General features: G+C 40.0%; 1 protein-coding gene across 3 annotated transcripts in view; it reads left to right on the top strand.

Annotated features, from left to right (window-relative positions):
- SLC7A11 (solute carrier family 7 member 11) overlaps window positions 1-12,016 on the top strand; it is an 84,762-nt gene that overhangs the window by 62,427 nt on the left and 10,319 nt on the right. For all 3 annotated transcript variants that reach the window (XM_018074187.2, XM_018074178.2, XM_018074173.3), the window contains 3 exons: window positions 8,529-8,652; window positions 9,783-9,886; window positions 10,368-10,464. In XM_018074187.2, the coding sequence (XP_017929676.1) occupies window positions 8,529-8,652; window positions 9,783-9,886; window positions 10,368-10,464 (325 nt within the window). The remainder of the gene's footprint in view (window positions 1-8,528; window positions 8,653-9,782; window positions 9,887-10,367; window positions 10,465-12,016) is intronic.

The raw sequence follows: 12,016 nt of genomic DNA on the forward strand, positions 1-12,016 counted from the left end.
TGGGATTTCTCTCATAACCACCCTAATCTCTTTCCCTGTCCATGATATTATTGTTATGTCGTAGCTGATGGCTTAGGTTTCTCAGCTATGTGGCCTGATTGACACATTTCCCTTGTTTATAATTCTAAATATCCCTCCCCTCACCCTGCTAGCTACTGCCAGTGCTCAGTCTTCCCTGAGAAAATGATTCTGTCTGGAGAAAGTAGACCCTGTTCATAAATCACGTGCTCAGGGAACTAATAATTTCAAATTCCCAGGAGAGCCCCCTGTAATAAATAAAACTACTTTTAATACACAATTACATCACTCCCTTTTTACATTTATTTTAAGTCTGTCAGTGTGGTATCTGTCAGTGTGGAGCAATTAAGAGGAAGTTAGACTCACTATCCCATGCTAAATAAAGCAACTTGTAGGAAGCTCTTTGAATTGAGCCTCTACCCCATTCCCATTCATTTCCATACAGGAACTTGGTGCAGGCAGGTGTTTTGTTTTTACAGCCCTATGTCAGGTTTGTGGTTATGGCTTCCTTGCCTTCAAGCAAGCACCATGATTTACGAGTGCTTCTCACTGTGATCTACGCTGCTGGCAGTGCTGTGAGCACTTCCAGCAAATAGATCTTGGAAGAAAATAAAATACTGGAGCTTGTGAAAGAGCAGAGGTGCTCCTTTCATCTTCTGGTTGAGAGGGAGCTGAGCAATAAATGTAAAACCTGAGGTTTTGCATCTCTGGTGGAAAAGGTCACAAACTTCCTTGAATACATGAAAGTTTCCCACAAGTGAAATACAGCGAGGGTGACGTTAAATAGTGATGTTAGGTAGAAACATGGAAGTCGTTCATCAAACTCAAGAGTGACAATATATTTGTATTTGAACCCTCTGAGTTCAGGCTCTGTTGCTTTTTAACAGGACCGCCTGTGTGAGAGAGGCAGACACCCTTTTAATTACAGGTCCAGCCTAAGCCTCACCTTTATTGCAATATCCTAGTTAAACAAACATTGTCTTCTGAGCATCTTCACTGCCATTTCAGGTTCTGAAAAATTAAATGCAAATCCTTTGATAGACATCCTGCTGAGCTGGTGCCCACATTTCCAGGCACCTGGCTGTTCCGTGGTTAAGCCTCCTGGACTCTCATTAATAAGCACACCTGAGTTCCCAGGATAAGCCTAGCTCCATGCAGATATGCCTATTGCAATAGGAAAGAAAAGCCAGAAAAGACTTTTATGTTCTTGGGAGGGATGTAATTTCGGATCAAGTTACAGTACAAAATAAAAGCTGGGTTTGATTTTTCACGTCTTTTGGAAGCAGTTGTAAACTTTGTACTATAAGTTTTGCAACAGAGTTAACATGAAGATGTTGAATACTGGCACTTGTTGGACATATGGAAGCAGAATTGACTGAGAAATCATAGGGGATGATTGATATTTTATGTTTCAAGTCTATTTTGTTTTTCAAGTCTGTATTCCATTTATTTCTTTAAAGAGATTTTAAAAATTAGCCCCCGTAGTAGCTCTGTGTGCTGCCTCTTGTGCTCAGTTTCTGGCTCCTAACAGTGCTCACGTGCTTGCTAAACAAAAAATGGCTAAACAGAGACAACATGAATAATATTTAGTGCTGTAACCTCAGAAGTTCTTTGTGGATTTAGCTGTCATCCTTAATATCTTTTGTGTTGGCTTAGTTTTCTTTGGGAATACCAGAAATTCTATCCACTCCGTGCAAAAAGATTCAGGACCCTGCTTGAACATGAGGGGTGTCTCTGGCTGGTAGTCCAAGTTTTAGAGGAATCCATCCTGCTCTTCAAAGAAAGGTGTTTCATAAGAGGTATTGACTTGACAAGGTAAATGAGCGTGGCACTCTGATGGCATCTGACTTGCCAACCTGAGTTTGTACACAGAGAGATCACAGCCAAGTTTAAATCTCTGTTAAAATAAAGCAAATTCCCTTTTGAGTGTAACAACTACTCTCAGTTTCTCAAGGGCTTTGGGCAGATTTGCTTCTGTTTGAGACTAGCTGGGAGGGTTTGCCTGGAAGAGATGTTATGGAGAAGAGGTTACATTGTGCAATTAATACATTTCTAAGTCTTAAATTTCAGACATAGGAGTATTTATGCTAATTAAGTTTTGAGGAAAGCCTGCTGGAAGGAGTACTGAAAACATTTGAGAAGCTGATAAAATTTCCTGCCCTTTGCAGCACACTGGCAATGCAGTTTGACCCTTTAAAGTCAGTGGGTCGTGGAAGACCCTATTTGTGAACTGTAAGCAATTATAATCTGAACCAGTGAAGTCAAACAGCAGGTAGAAAACAAGTAATTAGCACAGCAGAAGCTCTTTTCTTCTCTTGCTAGATGGTAGAAGGCAAGAAGGTTTTTAAATGCAAACTGTGACCTGATTCATCACTCTGTTATCCTGGTGTAATCCTGCTGTGTCTCTGCAGAAGTCAGAAGTATGGAACCAAAGCATGGAAATGAAGAAGGGAGCCCTCTGACACTCACTCCAGGAGTAACATCCATGGAGCATGTGATGGTGTAAATGAGAGTGCAGCTTAATAGCTAGGATTTCCTTGTCATCACTTCTCCCCTCAAAATCAAGAAGATCAAAAGATGATGAAAAGAAGTGATGTAATTGAGTAGTGTCTGAGCTGCAAGCCCACAGGCAGCAGCTCTGATCTGGAACATAAGGATGGAACATATTGGGAGGCAGTGAAGGGGGGGGAAGGAGTGATCTGCTGAGGGGAACCTTTACTACAATAAACAAAATAATAATAATAGCTTATTGTTGAAGTCGGCTGTTGCTGAGACACTTATTAGCATTTATAAATACGTGGATTTGAGAGGTGCTGTGATGATTCCCATCCCTTTTGCCTCTCTATTCCTGGCTTTGATTCAATCCTTTTAAGTTTTGCATCCTCCTTTTGTCCTAACAGATGGATGAGATTGCAGTTTTTTCATCTGTTGACCTGGTGAGAACTATTTGATCCCTTCAGTGTTGTATTCTGTCTTGTAGGCTACTTTTTGCATGAAAAATACGTGGCAGGGAAAAGTAAGTTTATATCAAAATGTACTGCTTTGCTGTCCAGAATTTGGAATTGCCACAGCTCACAGAATAACTACCTGGTAACAGTGAGAGATATAGGTTGGACTCTGGAACACAACCCTTATTAAGGCAAACCTGTATGTCTTCTAGTCTTGCACTGAAGTCCTGGGAATATTAAATAACCAGGGTTCTCTTGCCACTATCTGTATTTGGTTACTTTTTCCAGTGTCAGGTTATTAGGATAAATTTGCTCTTGTGACTTCTTCTGCCAAGATTTGGCCTTATGACCAGTGCAGTGGATGATTAGATTTTTTTAAGAGTGCCAGAATCTGGAAAGAGTTCATTTGCAAATTTGCTTAGCAGATTGCAAATGGTGAATAAATTATTGCACAAGAGAACTATTGAAACTTCTCTGGTGGTAAATTTTCAACTAAAAAAATATAGCATATACAGCCTCTTGCTCATGAAAACCAAGTAAATGCTTGCCTGGAAATCATGTGGAATTAGGACTTCTCCTCTCTCCTTTTTTACTATTTTCTTTTTAAATTTGTATGTAACTGAAAGTCTCTTCCACTATTTCCCTGGTACAGTAAAGATGTAGTTCAATCAAACTTTATCAGTAATTAAATGCTTTATTTAGACCTTATTTATCTGTCCTGGCTGGTCCCACCAGTGTAGCTTTGTCCAGGACAGTTTACTGGGAGTGAGCATCTGTAAAAACCTGGCTTTGAAATGGATGCAAGGAAAAGTTTTTGGAATGGCCTCTAAACAACAAAGGATGTGGCGACAATGGGTTTCATCCTTATGAACTCAGCTGGCTTGGTGGGGTGTATTTGACTGTGTGTTTGTCATTTTATAGAAAGAACAGCCCTCAGTGATCACAGCTCTTAGTGCTCACTGCTGTTGTTATAAAAGTTGTCATTAAACTGGGATATATGCTGTAGATTTCTGGGAATGTTCAACTGATTTATTGACATTGTTGCTCTTATCCCTGGGTTCTTGCTCTGACTTTCTTTCTCTTTTTCCTTTTATCTTTTTTTTCACTTTTTCCCTTCTCTTACTTGCTCTGCTTTGTGTTTTTCTTTCAAAAATATTTGTGGGAGGTAGAGACGTACTAGAGCTGATTATTGAAGATCTACGATTCTGCAACGCTGAAGGTTAAATCCAAACCCCAGTGGTTATCCTGATTAACTGAACCATATTCCCTAGCTCTTGGGCCCTTTACAGGGTCTAGAGGAAGGAAATTTGCTTCCAAGCCATATACAGCATTGCTTGGCAATGCATTTCAGCCCTATATAGCACAGGATGGGCTAGGTATATTCCCACTGCTGAATTTCTCTGTGATGGTAGGCTCCTTGGTGACTCTTTTTCTGGGAATCATAAGGTAGATGGGCTCTTTGTTCAAGCTGTTGCAATTCTTCATTACAGTTGCTCTGTATATAGGGCAAAAGGGGAAGATTTAGCTTTGAATAGTAGCTAGGAATAGCTACTAAGTCTTAAAAGGTGTAGAGATTCAATTCAATTTTAGTCAACGTTCAGATGCATGGAAATTATCCTAATTGTCTCTTATCTGCTTTTATAAAGACTTTTTAACTATATTGTCAATATTTGCCTGATTCAGGTTTCCTCAGATTCATTTTGTTACTGGTTTTCCTCAAAGCTTTGGGAGAAGAGATGAATATTGCAAAAATACTTTCCTGGCAACAGCTTCCCCTTCTAACCAAGGAGCAGTGTGCTTGAGTATCACCTTGACAGTAATGCTCAAGACATTTCCAAATAATTGTGTAAGTTTGGATCTAATATTAAGGCCAGGCTGGATGGGGCCCTGAGCAACCTGGTCTAGTGAAAAGTGTCCTTGTCCATGACAGGGGGATTAGAACTAGATGATCTCTAAGGTCCGTTCCACCTCAACCATTCTATGGTTGTATGATGATTCTATGATTGGCACCTCAAGGTCTATTCAGACAAACAGCTGTTTTGAAAAGAATTGTTCTTGATTTTGAAATCTATTGAGATTTAACTCTCAGATGAGTGCAAAAGGAAAGCACTGCCCTATAGTAGCCAGTATCCACTTCAATGCAAGTTCAAGTCCTGGACATGTTTTAAGTAAATGAGATATTGCAGTCTCCTGTATCTGAGCACACACAGTGCAATGGTTATTAAACCATTGACCATTCTGAGGTCTTTATCAGTTGGATAAGGTTTCTGTTTTGTTCTAAGATTTTTTCCCTAAGAAATATCTCACTGATATGTTCAAGTTCCTCATCAGAAGCTTTAACTTCGATGAATCAAAATCTCAAAACAGTCTTAAAGTGGAAAATGTGTTTTTCTTGAATTTTCTGTCTCCCTCTAGTGCAAATCTCTCAGCTGTGAGGCAGTTGTGAATTTGCATTACATCAGAAACATGACTTATCAGTGTTCTGACACCCTGTGTTGTGTGTGATTCACAGGATGTAGAAGTGAAAAGGTGAAACCTGCATCAATAGAGGCAATTTAATGGAGAGCAGAACTTTGGTATGGTTTTTCTTATTTACAGAGAAGATTTGGATGTCTTGGAGAATATCTAAAATATTCCAAGAGAATTGGTACAGTGATCCTCCAAGGAAAGGAGGTAATCTTTATTGGTAATGGCATTACGGTTTTTATTCCAGCGCAGTGACTGCAGTTCATTGCAGAGAGTCCGATAATGGGATCCTGTTGCAAATTGGGAACTGCAGAGAATCTAATAATGGGATCCTGTTGCAAATTGGGAACTGCCTCTTAAATTGGATGGATAGAAAAGACACGGTTAAAGCTCTCATTTAGTGGTTTTACATATGGTTTGTGCCTGTCTGTCTGTGCTCTCAGGTGACTCAAGGTCCAACTGCAAATACGGGTGGAGGTGTCAGTGAGAAATGAACCGTACTGTGTTGCTCATCCCTGAAATCTTGAAGCTGGCCTTTTATTTTTGTCTAAATCTGTCACTGAAAGCAGTGGCTAATAAGCAGCACTTGGAAGGGTTGTGCGGGCGTACGACAGCCCTCTGAAGGCTCGCTCCTGCCAGGAGACAAAAGGAGGTGCAGCCTGGGAGCTCGCTTCCCTCAAAAACAAGGACTCAGGAGCTTAGAAGTCACAGCATCCCTTGTGATGCTCCAGGCACTGAGTTATGATTTGCAGGCTTTTTAATGAATAGTGCTTGCTGACTAGTTCTGTCTTGTTTAGGAGTTTTATTCTTCTCCCGAGTGTGTTTTTTATTGTTGGTATTACTATCCAAGGGAGTTAGTGCTCTTCAGCATAACAAGGTAGGACCTTCAGTGCTAAGAAAATGGTCATGTTTGGAAGCATGATTTTCTTTTTCCCCTTAGTTTTGAACTGCTATTTTGTTTTATCAGAAATTAAGACTGTGATTTAAATTAGATATGAATACAAAATGTTTGGTAAGAGTTAGAATGAACAAAAATAGTTTTTAAATTTAACAGTGTGATTATAGTAATTTAAATGGTGTTAGTGAAAATAGTCCAAATTTGCTATCTTTGGCTGGAAACATTCTTTTTAAGGTTGGAGTAAGTGCAGATTTATCCAATAGCTTGGTGGTTGAAGCATTCATCTGTGATGCAGAAGATATAGTTAAAATCACTGTTCTGAGAGGCTTTGCATCCATGTATCCCTGCCTTGAATCAGATGCTAAGAGGATTGAATTCAATTTACACCCAGGTCAGGTAAGAAGCTTAACCTTGCTGGTTGCAAAATATCTGGCAACTGACCCACAAAACCTGTTTTTGCCCATAGTATCAACACAGAGAGCTGCAGTATTTCTTGAGCCCGTAGCTTTGTGGGTTTTCCAGCAATACAGCACCTGCATTCTGGGCTGTTTGCTCTGGTCTTTGCTATCTCCTTCTTCATCAACAAGTACATTCTACAAGCTGACTGGCTTCCCTTTTTCCAGTTTCTTCACCTGAGGATGTGTGCATGAGGTAGCCATGGGGTAATGCAGTATCATGATGTCTACCCAGATTTGGTGTTATGTTACAGCATGATCCTCTTACCTACCTGTGTGTCTGGGTTAATGGGAGTATTTGACACCATGGTTTCTAAGGTGGGCAAGATGTGCAACGGTGATACTGTCCTGCTTTACTTATTTATAAATAAATGCATTTATTTAGTTTCAGTTCAGAGCTTCTTTTCAGCTCTTTACAGGCATACTGATGTAAAGGATTTATTTGAGAAACAAGGACTGGTAGCAAAGAGGATCCTTAAATTCTGACCAGGCTGTGTTTCTTTGAGATCAGAAAAGAATGGATCTTTGTGTTGGTTTTCAGAACACCTTTTCTTTTGATGTGATTACAACAGTCCTTTAGGGCTGTTCTTGTGATCTCTTCTGGAACATCAGAATTCCTAGTTCTGTCTCTCCTTTCTTGCACCTGGTGGGGTGACCTTCACAACAAAGTTTTCTAGATATGGCAACCTCTCCATCCCTTCAAAAGCAGCCTTAATATAGACAACTGGAATCAGACGTGAAGCAGTGAGGGAGTTTGCATACTGCAACTCTTAACCTTGGCATTAAAGGATCAAACATTAGTTTCAGATCTGAATCTTTTCTTGGTGTAATGCAGATATCAATAATATTAAGTGGAAAGAGACTAGAGCAATACTTGAAGCATCTGTTTTTTCTCCTGACTCAAATGTATGCCTGCAGTGTGGCTTTGGACAAATTCACTGTGCCTCTCTTCCTGTTTTTTAAAATTGGAATAATTCTGTTCTTTTTGACTTGCAGGACATGCTATATAAAATTTTGGCATTATTATTTGTTTGTTGTTGTTCTGTCTTTTAGCTATCAGGGGGTTTGTGCTATTCAATACTGTTTGTGCTGTGATAACAGTACAAATTTGTGCTGTTTCTATTTCTGTGTCATATTCTGCTCTCATGTTCCCCTGAATAGTGAGAGAGAGAACTAGGATATGGTAAGATGTGCAAGGGAAGAAATGCACAGAGGAGGAAAGGGCAGAATTTCAGATGCTGGATATTTTGGCATCCAGGGGAGGATGTCAAACGCCTCCAGGTGGTCAGTGGCCATGGAGTGCCAGTGGGTATGTTGGAGATGCCACTGTGATTACCCTCCTGATAGAGAGCTGGATCACCTGCATCTGTCATCTCAGCCTTACTGCTGGTTCAGCCAGTGACACCTTCTGCCTTCCTGTTGGGTTCAGCTTGCAAGTCAGTCTGAGTAGGCAGCTCAAATGGGCCATACTTCTTGTATGGGAAGCACAGGGATCACAGCCTCTCGGTGTCCCAAAATGACTTGTCCCTCAAACATTTTCTCACCTCTTCATTATAAACCTCTTTGCTTTGTCTAGATAGCTTTGTTTATTTTTTTTTTTTTACTGGTGGTTTCTAATTATGATATTTTGGGATCACCAAATGTGCATTCACCATCATTAGTGGCTTCTTCTCATGTCATTTGTTTCATGTTCAGGGACTAGCAACCAGATTGCAAAATAATGAGCTACCTTGTGTATTTCAGAAACATACCCCTCGCAATATGCATTTCAATGATTATCGTCACAGTTGGCTATGTGTTAACAAACGTGGCTTATTTCACTACAATCAGTGCTGGGGAATTGCTGCTTTCAAAAGCTGTAGCAGTGGTAAGTTACAGAAGAAAAATACAAAGCTGTATCCCTGCTGCAGTTGTGTTTGTTGATATATTCTTATTTTCCAGGGGAAAAAATTGGGTGGATGCATCCAATGAGGTTTTTGTATGGCACCACTTATTAGCATACTGGTGAAATAAGTCTGATTTTTGACTGATGGCTGGGATTGCACTTAAGGCCATCAATAACATTTATAAACATAACATTGGACTGTATTTATTTACCTCTTATAACAAACTCAATAGGACTTAAATTTTATAGCTGAGTACATGCTTGAAAAATTCAGTGCTAAATTGTAAGCTCGGCTCCTGGGAAGCAGGAATCACAGATATTTGTGGAAGTGGGAGCTCTGAACTATCTTGTGTAGCAAGACAGTCACGCTGTCTCTGCACAACGTGTGTCCTGAGTATTTAGGAAGGGGGTTGCTGTGAATACGGGAGCTCATTTGGGAAGGAGTTGCAAGGCAACCTGGCTAGGCAATACTGCTTTGGTTGTTCTTGCTGAATTGTGGTGATGATACCGATTTTTATATTTATGGTATCTAAGTCACAATGAGGAAATAAAAAAATTCCACTTCCTTTCCAGTAGTGACACTGCCTGTGGTTATTTCGGTTGACATGGCTTTTGAAAAATGACCAAATTCTGCAGCTAATGGGAGACTTAGAAAGAAAACATTTTGTAAACATGAAGAAAATTGTGCATGTCTCCTGTGGTACCCCAAACTCCAGTTAAGTCTCTTCTGCTAATGAATTGATGGACTATACCACTGGGTAGCATCAGCTGAGTACAATGAAGGCTGTAGAAAAACAAAAATTAGGTATGCAAATCAGACCTTGATCCATTCAGACTGGGTCTTCTTCTTTAGAGTCGTAATGGTCTAAAAAGACATAAGTTATGGCCTGATTCCAGCTCCTCAGCATTGCTTCGACTAGTGATCTTCCAGACATCCTCAGCAGTAAAGGTGGAAGAGCTCAGCTGGTGACACAAAAGAAGAGGCCACAGCACAGCTTTCAGTGAGGGATGCAGAAAAGGACTATAATTAACACCATAATAATTTGCTAATATAGTACAGTTACTTTCCTGTTTTATGAAAAATCACTGTATGTTTCTCTCTCCTCTGACAGACCTTTGCCGAACGGCTGATGGGAAACTTTTCTTTAGCTGTACCAGTATTTGTTGCTCTCTCCTGCTTTGGATCTATGAATGGTGGTATTTTTGCAGTCTCCAGGTGAGCATTGCTGATATTCCTGTGGGTGAGGGCTTGGGATACACAGCAAAAGAAAGCAAGCAAGGGGAAGGGAGAGTAGGGTTCATTTCTTCAGCAGGATATGCAAAATTACTTAGTTGTTTACCAGGTGCGGGGCTTTTTCTCACTTTGTTCCTGTTGACTTCAGTGTATTATTGTTAAAATCCTTTGAACGGTTTGGAAATTAATTCCTCCGAGGATACCCCTTAATTACTGGCTACTTTTTTACCTGTGGAGGAGGGAAACTGGAGAGAAAATATTAACTAATTCCAAACGCCAGTCAGGGGACACATTCAGAGATCACTTTGATTTCTGTATATGGGTTTCTCCTGCTAGTGTTTTCATTCAGAATACCTCAAACAAGACTGAGAAGTGCTGCTGTGCTCTGTGACTTTCATGAGCCACTTTGCGTAGTCACAGTAATGAGCACATTTAAAGTCTGTCCACATTTATTTCCCACCAGGATGTTCTTCGTTGCCTCCCGCGAGGGTCACCTTCCGGAAATTCTCTCCATGATTCATGTCCGCAAGCACACTCCTCTGCCAGCTGTCATTGTTTTGGTAAATCATACAAACAAATGTTCCTGCACTAGAATTCATATTACGGACTTGCTCTGGAGAATTCCAACAGAATCTGGGCACTGCTTGAGTCTCATTTATTAATGTGTACATGGGCTTTTGGGCAGGACAGAGAACAGGAAAGAGAGGAATGAGATTTGGGAGTTGTTCTTATTTTATCATCTCCTCCTTGCTTTCTTGTCGGAGCACTTGACTGCCTATCCCTGCAACGTAATTCATGCCTTATTGCTCTGTATTTCTAAGGAGCTGCTAGTGATGAGCTGGTTCCCTTTCAGAGAAACAAATTCCAGTTAAGCAAACAAAAAGGGTTTCAGTTAACTGAAAGTACAGCTAAATACCAGCATCTGGAAACAACACCCTTAAGGGTCTTTATACTACCTTATAGTGAAAAATGCAAACAATTATACACTAAGATAATGGAGGGGGAACCCTCAGCAGTGCAGTGTAGTGGTGATTAAAAAATGAGAGAACATGTGCCTGGGAAATAGTCTGTGAATTGTCTAAGGAAAACTACTGGTGTTTTAGTGGAAATCCTAATACTGATTTCTAAAACAGCAGCAGAGGTAAATGTTGGCCGTGTGTTAGCATTGCAGACTGATTTGTATGGTAAAATGTTAGGACTAAATGTCAAAATACCAACCTCAAAGTTCAGTTTGCATAGTGCCGGGAAGATTTTCACTTATCATGCAGTTTTCATAAGCATCGATGTTCAGCCCCTCGTTTGGGTTCAGTGGACTGTAATGGATCTGGACAGACCTCTCCCTCTTTAGGAAGTTCCAGCCACAGCAAAAGATGCATGTATGAGTCTATGCTAGTAAGATCAGATGCTTGTACTGGAGTTTAAATCATTTTTTGCCTATAACTCACTTCTGAAGTGTTGAATTTTATATGTGGCCATACAAGCATAGGCTTCCAAATTTTGAAAATTAGGCAATGTGATTACGGTGAAAAGTTTTAATAAAATCAATTTTCCATAAGCATTCAGTTTACATTTTATTTCCTTAGGTGAAGTAGTTATACCTTTTGGGTAAAAGACTGACTATTTTCCATGGAATGAAATGCACAAATGCATTAATATATGATTTTTTTTTGTTCTTAGAGACATTTTATGCCTTTGTCTATGGTCCTGTTACACTAGTGCATTGATTTCCTTTGAAAAAGTCAAATTCTCATATGAAGAGGGATTTCCTTCAAAGATTGCTATTTTTTATCTTGCCTTATTACAAATAGAGCAGTTGCAGGATATATTCTGCATCGATAATCTGTGTTTTAGCATTTCCCTATTTTATTTCTCCTGCCAAGGTCTACACACTGTAAGAAAGGAAAGAGCTCTTGAGGGTAAACTGAGCACGTGTTTGAGGCTTGTTACGTAAAACACCCCACATTTTTAGGAATTAAGAAGTCTGTTAATGTATGTATGATGTTGTTAAAGAAATTTCCCAGTTTGACCATTCACGGGACTCTCTGGCAGTCATACTCAGCACCAGAGACTTTAACTGCTGGAACCGAAGCCCACTCAGTCAGACCAGGTTTC

The sequence above is a fragment of the Manacus vitellinus genome, unplaced genomic scaffold (assembly GCF_001715985.3).
Source record: "Manacus vitellinus isolate BGI_N305 unplaced genomic scaffold, ASM171598v3 scaffold_0_pilon, whole genome shotgun sequence".
Lineage (NCBI taxonomy): Eukaryota > Metazoa > Chordata > Aves > Passeriformes > Pipridae > Manacus > Manacus vitellinus.